At 41.9% G+C, this 12,317-nt stretch overlaps 1 protein-coding gene across 1 annotated transcript in view; it reads right to left on the bottom strand.

The window, feature by feature from the left end:
• Positions 1-353: 353 nt before the first annotated feature.
• bcl2b (BCL2 apoptosis regulator b) overlaps positions 354-12,317 on the bottom strand; it is a 30,218-nt gene continuing 18,254 nt past the window's right edge. Inside the window, exon 2 of the mRNA XM_068340737.1 lies at positions 354-3,113. Within this exon, the coding sequence (XP_068196838.1) occupies positions 2,976-3,113 (138 nt within the window). The 3' untranslated portion in view covers positions 354-2,975. The remainder of the gene's footprint in view (positions 3,114-12,317) is intronic.

Below are 12,317 nucleotides of genomic sequence, written 5' to 3'. Positions count from 1 at the left end.
CTGCAGTTCTCCTCAGGAACACACACACACACCATCACCACTATCTTTCTCTCACACCCACTCAATTCTTTTAGCAATAGTTTTACCACATCATGCTTGTCACAAATTCCTCCAAGCAGCAAGAGTGCCATGGCGTTTGAAGTCGAGTGATCAGAAGAGAGGCAGAGGGGTGTTTAAAAAATAAATTTAAAAAAACCTGGCCACAAGGCTTTTGGGGTTTTTGCACTCGTGTTTAGCAGTACACTGAGCAAAGGAGGGAGGCTGACAAATGCAGTGGTTGGGGACAGCTATGATGTCTGATTGACGTGCATGCTGGCCTCATGATGAGGATGTCACATTGATGAAGCTGAGTCAGCACCACCTCATTGCTGTGGAGAGACAATGGATAATACAGAGATACACAACATCTCTCATTCTGCTGTTTTTTCTGACACACCCTTAGATGAAGATGGGAATTGATGACAAAAATCAGAGTGTGAACTTGGACTACAGCTGCATGAGAAATCTGGTTTATTAGGAACAACGTGATCCACTAGCTTATTGTGAATATAGCAGTAAACGACAGAAACACAATTCACTTGTTTAAGTGCTACAGGATTGTGATTATAGACATAAAACAGTACAGCAACCATTGTGCCTACATTCATATATGCACGAGAATATAAACTATTACAGTATATTGCTGTTAACCATTGGGCAAGTGACTATTTTTGGTAATTTGATTTCTACATGACATTGATTTTTTTTTAAAAATCTCACAACAGAAATAAAGTTTATCCATGTCCTCCAGTAACACTCTAAGGTTGCTCCTTTTTTTTTTTTTTGTATTTCAATGAGTACCCTATAAAGGGTTAAGCTATTCCTGCTCATATAGCACACTGTCTCTTACACACACAGGCTCGTCACACACTGAGCTGTATCTGTAAGAATGAGTTGGTTTATAGTGATAAATGAGGCATGTTTTAAGTTGAACTGGTCAACATTTTACAGATAAGCGGTAGGTTATCATGGGAGCATAATGTTGATAAAAGTTAAGCTGATATAACACAGTAACATAGGACAAACCCTCCACGGAGAGATCAGAAAACCTTGCCAAACAGACTGGGTGAGGCCAAGTGACATATATTCTTATATAGCTACAAAACTTGTTTAACTTCGTTTAATGTTTGTACAGTTTAACTTTGGTTTCCAGCTCTCTAGAACTGTACTGTAGATCTGTGGCAGTTTAAGCTGTGAGTAAAAATTCAATAATAGACAGTATAGCAGCCTTAAGCCAATGCAATACGAGACAGAAATTGACTTCTTAAATATTTTCTTGTTACACTGGCAACTGGGGGGAGGTGGGGCATGGTTAGAGTTTGATTATACAGAGGACAAAAAAATGGTGATAAAACTAATATCCCAACAAAGCACTGGTACCTCTCAATAAATAGAAACTGCAGCTCTTTTGCTGTTAATTGCTGTGTTCTACCCTAGTTGATTAAATATTATGTCTATCTTGTGAAAACAGTTTCTTCCACCCATGCAACAAAGATGTTGATTTTTTTCATAATGACAAAATTATAAAACCCTTTCATGACCAACTAGCCAACAGCAGCCAAAATCAAAAAAACAGGCTGAAGGGACCACAATGATGAAGGGAAAGGTCATGTCACTTTTCAGCTCTACAGACAAACTGACTTGTCCTAAACTGAAAGCCTGTTGCCTCATATTTCAGCCAGTCTTCTGCAGCCAGACGAGATTTCGTCAGTCAACACCAGTAGTGTCTTTGTTAGAGTGGCTTCTGGCGTCATAGAGTCGAAGTCAAGGCTTAGCAGCTGGAGGATGCACCAGGCTGGCAGAAACCTCAGTGAGCCCATATAAACTAAGGTAAGAGCAAGAAAGCTGCAACAGAGGTAGAAAATAGAAAAAGAACTAACAGGTTTAGAATAGGTCAGTGAAGGTCTCAGGATGCTATAAAGTTGGAGCCATTTTTACCCAGAAAGCAGCCTCTCACTTTGCTTGAATGCACACTTCAAAAATCCTTTTCTTGCTGGATTTTACTTTTACCTCACTCTTCACTTTTGTGCTGCGCTCAACACTTTCTTCAATATCTTTACCAACATTTCCACATGACAACATGCCTCCTCAGCAGGTTTTTTAGTCCTTGCAACTTTTCATTGTCTTTTTTCTGCGGTAAAACTGCACAATTTGGGTTGTTGAGTGCTACAAAAATTACAAACAGGATAGAAATCACAGTGAAAGATCTTTCTAAAAGTGACACCTCAGCCTTTCACTGGACCTGTAGGTTAACGGTGTGGGACATCACTGGAGCTGTTGGAGTGGAGAAAGCAGCAGACGTGCAACTAGTCGCTAGCATACTGTTTGCATTATACATTCTGAGCAGCTGTTTTGTGGAGGAAGTCCTTTGATGGTCAGCTGTTGGTGGTGGTGGTGGAGGGGGGGGGGGTTGAAAACAGAGTTCAAACATTGTTCTTCAACCTCTCAAGCAGGGGTGAGGCTGTGGCTGCTTTCTCTCTGGTGTGGGGCATAATTGTCCCTGCACCCCCATCACAAATCAGAAGGCCTCAGAATAGAGGCCCCACATGACTGCTGACGCATGCAAAGTCTAAACTAAAACTCAACATTCATGCTATAACTAGTATACAAGCAGGTATAATAACAAAATTCCTCATTTCTCAGCTACACTCAGATTAGTGTGATTACATCTAAGCACCTGTTTTCACAATGTCTTCATGCTCCTTACGGGCAGTTCATCTGGTTGCTTCTCTTGTTTTGATTTGAATGTGTTTTGACATAGGGGGGTGACAAGGAAGGGAGTTTTTCATCACAGAGGGCTAAAAAGAGAGTCAGATTCAGAAGAGTATGAAGATTGTCTTGGATGGGTCAGGGGTTTCCTTTAACAGAGAGAGAGGAGGCACCAGGAGAAGGAGGAGAATGAGACACAAAACCACGCTGAGCGAGGATGGACTTGTTCACTTCTGTGTAAGGTAAGCACCGATGGTGAGGCTAGCGGCCCCGAGTGCAGCCATGCCAAAGAATGTCTTAATGGAGGGCCAGGAGCGGCTGAAGATGGAGTCCCTCTTTCTCTCGTACAGCTCCACAAAGGCATCCTGGGAGGGAGACAGGAGGAAGACAATTAATTATTGATTAGAGGAATTGGGAACGTACGGCTCGCGAGCCAGGTGTGGCTCTTGATGATTGTATCTGGCTCGCAAATAAAACAAAATATTCTCATTTGTTTGAATCCATCCATCAATTTTTCACTGCTCATGTCCTGTTCAGGGTTACAATCGACTGCAGGAGCAATTGTTCATTATTTTAATTAGATTAGATTAGTTTAGATTAATTAGTTTACATTGGCCGTTGTTGGGTAAACCAGTAAACGCCTCCTTTTGAATCAGTCTGTTCCGTCATGAGCTCAAAACTCTTCCACAAACAAGATGGCGAAAAGAAAAAACGACGAGGCGTATCATACATTTCAGGACAAATTGACCAAAGAATTCGCCTTCGTGGAGAGAGCAGGTTTGCAATTATAAAATTACATCAATGAAATGGTTGGATGTAAAGCTGTACTTCGAAACATGTCATGGTGCCTTTGCATCAAAATACCCTGCGGGAGACAGCCGAAAGAAAGCATGCCAAGAGCAACAGGGCAAGGCGCAAGCGAGCCAGCAGCAACTCCATGTATGGACTCAGCAAGGTGACTATAATTTCACTAGCTTTGCTGGATACCATTCACAGATGGTGAGTATGCTAAAACGTTCATACTGGATGTAGCCAGTAAACTTCTTGATGATCTTCTGAACAAAGACAAGATAGTGAAATGAATACAAAACAAGCCACTGTTGACAAGAACTGTTCATGATCGTACCATTATGATGGCAAACCAAGTGCAGGACATAAATGCAGTGCTATTCTTTTCCCTGGCTTTGGATGAATCAACAGTTCAGTGTAATTGCAATATATGCTGCTGGTGACACACTGTGTGAAGAAAATCTTAATGTTCTACCAATACAGAACATTAAGACTTGAATAAATCAGAACATTAAGACTCGAATAAATCAGAACCTCCATAAGAGGTGAGGATTTATTCAAGTATTTCATGGAGTTCGCTGAATAAAAAAAATCTACCTATCGATAAACTTCTCTCAGTACTGATGGTGCTCTGTGTATGGTGGGGAAAAGTAAAGGATTTGTGGTGCTTCTCCGTGAACAAAAGGCAGCAGTGGCTCAGTGGTAGAGCGGTTCATTGCAGGATTGGTGGTTTGATTCCCTCTCCCGCTCTGTCACTTCAGAATGTAAGCTGACAGTGGGATGTGTCAGCTCACACTTCGAAGAGAGCACTCAAATTTAAATTCAAAAAACGTTGTTAGTCCCCAAGAGGCAATTGAAAGCCACTGCCGAGGAAGCCTTGAGCAAGGCGCCGTCCCCTCTATAAGTTGCTCATTAGGACACACCACTAAGGAACTGTCCGCCACTCCATTCCATTTCATCTACACCAGGGGGGCACTTTGTGCTCAGATATGTGACAGCCAGCTTGGCGAAGTGATGTCGCTGGTCATTTGTGGGATCAACTTCATTGATGCCAGAGCCTTTACATGGTCCCCAGTTTAAAACACTGTTGGTTGAAATTGGACATAGCTATCACAGTCTTTACACAGCTATGTACGTTGGTTGTCAAGAGAGAAGGTGTGTCGCCATTTTGCGGCTTGCCTGAATGAAATCTGGACTTTCCTTGGAATGAAAGACATTGAGCATCCTGAGCTGGCTGAAACTGAGTGGCTCCTCAAGTTTTACTATCTCGTGGATATGACTGACCATCTGAATCAGCTCAGTATGAAAATGCAAGGCATTTGAAATAGTGTAATCCCTTCAAAAAGCAGCGTTTGCTATTGAAAACAAGCTGGACCTCTCATGGATTTTGAAACAGGTCGTTTACTACATTTACATTTTGAAAAACCGAGACAATTTAAAGATACATGCACTGCAATTGAGCCCACTAAAAACTTTGAACTTCACATCCAGTCTCCTACAGTCATTCAAAGCATGCTTTGTAGAAATTTCTGAGCAGGCTCATCCTTTTGAGATCATTACCCAAATGAATGAAGATTTGGAAAGAATCGCATGACAGAAAGCAGATTTGGTGAGCAAGCACATGTGGCCAGAAATAAAACTCCTTCAACACAAGGACAATTTGATTATCAAAACTTGGAACACGCTTCCTGTCACATACTACACACTGTAGCCTCTGAGTATTGCTGTGTTTGGATCTGTCTATGCATGTGAGAAGTTATTCTCACATCAAAAAAGTATCAAGTCCAATCTACTATCACGTTTAACAGCTGAAAGCCCTGACACTCACATGAAGCTTAACCTCACCAAATACCAACCAGACTACAAAGCCATCAACAAATCCATGCAGCACCAAAAGTTGTATTAATGGTGAGTATTATAACATTATTTAAAAGAATAAATTCAAAGGCTTATTATGCTCACATTTAGTTGAATAAATTATAAAAATATATGGCTCCTGAAATAAATTCCCAAGTATTTTTGCTCTTTGGTGGCTCTGAGTCAAAACTGTTCTTGGCCCCTGCCCTAATTTATTCCTACTGATGAGGTTATTCTTCAAAAACTGCCGTATTAAACAAAAGACTCAGTGGTGTCATGAAACATCTAGGTACTGTAGTAAATAATTCACAGAAGAATAAATAGTGCGGGTGGCACAGACTATTTGGTGCTCTGGTGAGTATTTATGGATGGCAGGACACCTCTGGATATGTGAGAAAATATGTTTCAGTACATCTAGGTGAAGTTGTTTTGTGAATCCCTCAGTTGTCACTACAAAGTAGGGGTGAAAATAACTAGATCAATTAGAGGTCTTCTGACACATTCACTGTCAAACATAATGCTGCAACATTCCCCAACACACGCCCAACATGGGAATCACCAATGAAAAAATGGATCATTTGCAACTGCGCCACAGCATGAGTTTGTGTTATATCATGTTGTATTTTTAGAACAGCCATGAAAGATGCAGTACTCAAGCATTAATATATTGGTGTCACTCAGACATGGCTCTGCTTTCTGCCACTAGCAAGACCTATAAAAGCGTGTCTGTTCCAAACTAAAGAATGTGTTAGCATCTGTAGGATCTACTGGTTGTGTTTTTGGCTGAAATAATACAGACATCTGCTCACATGGAAGGACAGCAGGGACAGCTGGACAGGAAGTCAGAGAGTTCAGTTCCTTGCTCTCCCAAGCATCCAATCAAGTAGATTGTCTCAAACTTTGTTAGAGAGTATTTCAGAGGGTACATATGCAATGCTGAATATCAGTACAATGGTAGTGAAGCTGAACATTTGAACCCCTTTGATGCCTTTGTTTTTGGCTTTAACTCAATCTTTTTTCTTTTTTTTTGAGAATGGTGACTTGTTTCAATTGACTCGCCACTGAAGGACAAGTGTTTCAGTCTTGTCATTTAGATGCATGTTGCGAGACTCATTATCTCACAACCTGCATGGGAGATAATGAGTAATTTAATTGCAACTGAAACACAAATTTTATTTTATCTTGATTGTGTGAAGGAAAGCTGGTTTGACCTGCTTGTTTACTGTGGTCACATTTTAATACACAGCTTCCGTCTATCATCCCCAGTGGTGGTTTGGCACCCCTCCTCCCAAAAAAAAACAAAAAAAACCCCCTCACGCATCTGGGTTTGAACATGCTGCACTTTTAAATCAATAATATCCTTAACCCCATGGAATTTCCTCTGTGGAAAAGAAATGCAGACTCCAGCAGTGCTCGCAACCATGTGAGTTTGAGCTGCAACCAAGAAGGCGCAAGTCAGGTCCCAAGCCCAGATAAATACAGAGGGCTGAGTCAGGAAGAGCATCCAATGTAAAACTTTTGCCAAATCAAACATGCGAATCAAATCTATGACTTCCATACCGGATCGGTTGAGGCCCGGATTAACAACGACCGCTAACGGTGCTGTTCACCTACAGGGTGTTGGTGGAAATTGGACTACTATTGGTCAAAGAAGGAGAGGAGGAAAGTGTCCGTAGGAAGAGAGAGAAGAGGAACGCCAAGAGTATAGGACTGAGAGTAGGGACGTTGAATGTTGGAACTATAACAGGAGAAGGTAGAGTTGGTTGACATGATGCAGTGGAGGAAGGTAGACATACTCGTGTGTCCAGGAGACCAGGTGGAAAGGTAGCAAGGCTAGAAGTTTAGGAGCAGGGTTCAAGTTGTTCTACCATGGTCTACATAGGAAGAGAAATGGACCCACGGTAAACAGGCAGCACAACACAGGCAGTACAACACAGGCAGTGACACAGGCAGTACAACAGACAGTACAGCACAAAGTATGAGATGAAACATAAAGGGATGGTAAACATCTCTATACACTCTGTAATCCTGTAGGGGAATTGATGTGGGCACAGTCCCTGAGTTGACGGGGGGAGAGAGAGAGAAGTAGTCAGGTGCTGAGGGGAGGGCAGGGTCAGGGCAGGGTGAGGGTAGAGTTCAAGGCTGTGGCAGGGGGCAGAACAGGGAGGAAGTTGACCGCCTGGTGAAAGAAACTCCTTTGAGCCTGCTGGTTTTGACCCGCAGAGAACGGTAGCACAGATGAAGATGCTGAGTTTCTCTTTGGGAGTGACCAAGATGGATAGGACCAGGAATGAGTACATCAGAGGGACAGCACATGTTAGCGGTTTTGGAGATAAAGTCAGGGAGACCAGACTGAGATGTCCAGAGGAGAGGTAGTGAATATATTGGTAGAAGGATGCTGAGTTTTGACTATAGGCAAACCTCGGTTTCCGACCACAATTTGTTCCGGAAGGCTGTTCGAATACCGATTTGTTCGAATTCCAAATACATTTTTCCCATCACAAATAATGTAAATGGTTTTAATCCGTTCCAACCAAGACGCTAGACAGCTAACTTTTTTCAACATATGTTATTTCATAATGTCATTTATATATCAAATAGTATAGTAATGAAACACACTTCCTGTCATTCACTGGACGTGGGATGACAGCAGAGGGAAGTAGCGGCTATCAGCAGCAGTTAAGAAAAGGGGAGTCTCCCAGTCACCATTTATTCATAACAGGTAAACACTGCAGTATGTCAATCTGAAAAAATGTATGATTTAGACATTAACTCATTGGAGGCAGTCATTTTCAGAGCAGTGTGTTCCTGTATTGCCAGCGCTTTGTAGTAATATTGAGCTATGGGAGAAGCACAATGAAGATCTGTTGTTCAGCAATAAATGACATGGTGGAAGTTATTCTTGTCTTATTTCATGTAGCGTCTAAGTAGGAGCCATAAGCCTTCACTACAGTGATACAACTGTCAAAAAGCAGTGGTGTAGTGCTGTGGTACTGTTTACTGTAGGGTAGGGATATATCTATAATTATAGTCTATAAACTAATTGCTTTAGTTGCCAATTTAAAAGTCCTTACGTTACCGTACTTTGCGCACCATTCGGCTAATTGTATAAAGAGGCGCAGTCTAAATAACAGAGTTTATTTCTGTACTTTAACCGGACACACGGCGCACCTTATTGTTCGGTGCATGCTTGCTAACGGAAGCAAAAAGGTGACTGTGGTTGAACTGTGTTGTACTACATATTCAAATTAAAAAAAATACACCGACATTATTTTTTAAATAACTTTTTATTTCTTTATTTTTTTGATAAATCTGTGCTAAGTCCTTCGAAGTCCTCATCTTTGGTCTGCATTGAATAGCTTGGTAATTTCACTATCGCTGACCGTCTGGTTTCCGCGTGGCTGTCCGGTAATAATGCCGGCTTTGGCGAAACATCGAACAAAAGTCGAAGCAGACACGTTAGTCCAGGCATCCGCAATCCACGCACACATTGTGGGGGTGTAACTCGCGGTGTAACTCGCTCGGCACTGCCTCCCAGTCCTGGTAAACGTGTGTTCACATCTCTCATCCATCACCACAACGCACGCAGCTTAACTTTAAAGACTCTGTTCACACCGATGTCCAGCGTTTGGAGTTCCTTCGTTAATCCTTCCGGGATGGTGGCAAGCTCCGTATTCAGCCACTTGACGTGGTTTTTTACAGAAGCGGTGGTATGGGCGTGCATGGAGTCACAGATCAAGAGATGACGAAGCGTGAAAAAAGCCACCGGGTCTCTTTATGTTAACCGGAACAACCGTGTAACTGATAGCCTGGAGTTTACATTTTGCGTCGTAAGCGTTTCTCTTCCCTGACGCCATTGCCGGGGGTCTTTAGCCAAACAAAGGTGGTTAACAGCATACCTGTGGTACAGTACTGGCACACACCTCTGGTACCTACCGGAGGTGTGTGCCGGACGCAGCCTCGCGTCATGTTCTCGCTGCCGGCATACGTAGTGACGTATTACGTCGTATGTCGGTGGAAAATGGTCGAGCGCTGACTAAAATCACACAAAAACATTTTTACAGATTTTGGAACTCAGTGTACACATAAGACGCTTAATGTTAAAAGGTGCAGTGTTGATTTTTGAGAAACTTGAAGGCTTTTAAGCGTGGCTTATGGTGTGCAAAATACGGCACCTACATATTTATTTTACAAGTAACGTTATTAACCGGTTCAGGAACTATATTTTTTGTTCTAACCGGTTTGGGAACGTCAGTTTATGGGTGGAACGCAAAACCGGAAACGTTATAATTCCGTTTTTGTTCAGAACGAACCGATTAGAAAAAAAAAAGTGGTTCAAAGCCCTGCTCGTACCATAGGCAATGGAACGCAAATTAAATGAAAAAGTATTGAATACAGTAAACTAAAATAAAAAGCACATTACCGTCACATTTTCTCTTGACTTTTCTCGCCTTTTTCTCATGCTTGGCGGCAAGAAATAATAATAATAATAATAATAATAATAATAATGATGATGACTGATTAGATTTATATAATACTTTTCTGGACACTCAAAGACGCTTTACATTGGATCCATTATTCATTCACTCCTCATTCATACTTGGTGATGGTAAACTACGTGTGTAGCCACAGCTGCCCTGGGGCAGCCTGATGGAGGTGTGCCTGCCATTTTGCGCTTATGGTCCCTCCAACCACCAGCGGAACAATCAGACGCATTCACACACTAGTGTGTGCCCCACTGGAGGCAAGGAGGGTAAAATGTCTTGCCCATGGAAACAATGACAAATGACTCTGCAGGATCGGGAATCGAACTGCCAAATCATTGGACGACTCGCTATACCACTGAGCCACGGTCGCCCCAAAAAGGCATTCATTTCGTGTTCGACTTCCAAATTTTGTTCGACTTCTAAGACAAAAAAATTCTGAACTTTTTAGTCGAATTCTGATTTGTTCGATGTCCAAAGCGTTAAAAAACCAAGGTTTGCTTGTACTAGGGAGGAGGCCTAGAGGAAGACCACAGAGGAGGTTTATGGAAGTAGTGAAAGAGGATATGATGGTAGTGAGAGGTGGTGTGAGAGAAGAGGAAGAAGACAGGGTTAGATGGAGGCAACTGATTTGCTGTGGCAACACCTTAAAGGAAAAACTGAAAGGAAAAGAAGAAGATGCAACCAAGAGCCTGATGCTAATGTCACCATGATACCTTGCTACTCACTGACAAGTATAATGTTCATCAAACTAGAATGTCACTGTATATAAGGTATGAGGCACTCAGAAGCCTCATATCTCCACCAAAAAGTTTCCAGGCTATGTCGTGATCATGCAACAATTGTAAACACTCCAATCTATCATCTGTCCATCTCTATCTGTCGTCCAATTTGTACATGACATTGCTAATCATGATGTCAACTTGATGACATCAGTGTAATTCAGGCCAGCCTAATGGCAGTCAATCAACACTTTCATCATTGACTCTATAATGTTTATCACCAGGATTATTAACATAAATAGGATTTTCGGATTAATCTTCTGTCTGAATATAACTTATTTTCTTTCAGACAACTTCTTTATTTCACGTTCATATCGGTGAGGAGGCGAACAAGTGATCAAGTGTCTGCATCCCCATTCAAATCCACAAATATTACTTAGTCCAAGTTTGACCTCTGCACGGAATTGCATCACAATCTGTTGTTGTCTTTTCCAGATATCTTACAATCAAACAAATCACGAAACATGGGTGAACTGTTGTTCTCAAATATCTGACAAAATGTCTGAAACATTTAATAAATTAATTTTTGGGCCAGGTTACATCTCCGTCCGAAGAAACGTGTTGCTATATGCTTAAAAATGTCAAATATCTTTATTTGGTAGAACTCTGAACAAGGTTTGTGCATGAACACATTTTGTCCAAGTTTCAGGTGTTAATTAGAGGACAAGGTTTTCAAACTGACATTCTAGTTAGAAATGTGTTGGATGACAAAAACACAGCCTCCACGCAAATTTTACTACCCCCTCCAAGAAAACTTTGTGGAGGAAAACACAAACCAGCCTCAGCATCTAACAGTAGCTACATGTTGCCTGAATGCTAAGGAAGGGTGTCCTTGATTTGTCCCAGACAGTCGGCACATTTGATCGTCGATTTAATTCTGAAACAAAAGCGAGGCAATTACTGTAAAAGGTTTGTGAGAGAGATGATAGATGTTAAAAGAACCCCGCAAGAGCACTGATGGTAATAACTCCAGACTGGCCCACGGGAGAGCTGGGAACCCAAAATAAAATAGGGAGGGAAGGAGGGAGGGAGTGTGTCAGGTGGATATCATGAGACTGAGGCATGCTACACTTCAGCTTCACCCACATGTTAGCAAACAGTGCTGAGAAAACCATGTGAGCAGTGTGAGAAACAACACTTGGTAGTTTCTCTACCTCTTTATGCTTCTTGAATGATGTTATGAAAAGATGAGCTTTTGAAGAAAATAATGAGGGCACAAGACGGTTGACATGGACAGGAAAGGACAAAATATCTGCATTCATTGTGGCAACAAAAGACTATTATCCTCAAAAACTCATATTGTCGCCCTGCAGCGGAACATCTGCCACCGACAGCAGGTGTGCATCTGGGAAATAAAGGCCGGGCAGCATTTCTCAGCAGCATTCATTTTCTTTGGATCAATGACTTTTTAAAAGGTGACAGCCACCACACAGACACAGGAATCCAATGGGAAAAGCCTGGCCAAGTTTAAGCACACCCTTTCTTCATTTTTTGTTGTTGCACAGAATGAATCCCTTGGAGACACAAAAACCTTATGAAGTCAGACTGAACAGCGAAAACTTGAGAGGGTTCCATACTTAGGGTGGCAACTTGCAGCACCAAGTGTCATAGTTACCCAGGCTGGAAGCTTCACACATGATTTGCGTTTCCCACCAGT

This window comes from Antennarius striatus, chromosome 18 (assembly GCF_040054535.1).
Source record: "Antennarius striatus isolate MH-2024 chromosome 18, ASM4005453v1, whole genome shotgun sequence".
NCBI lineage: Eukaryota > Metazoa > Chordata > Actinopteri > Lophiiformes > Antennariidae > Antennarius > Antennarius striatus.
Note: the sequence above shows the minus strand (reverse complement) of the source record. Positions and strands in the feature narration are given on the sequence as shown.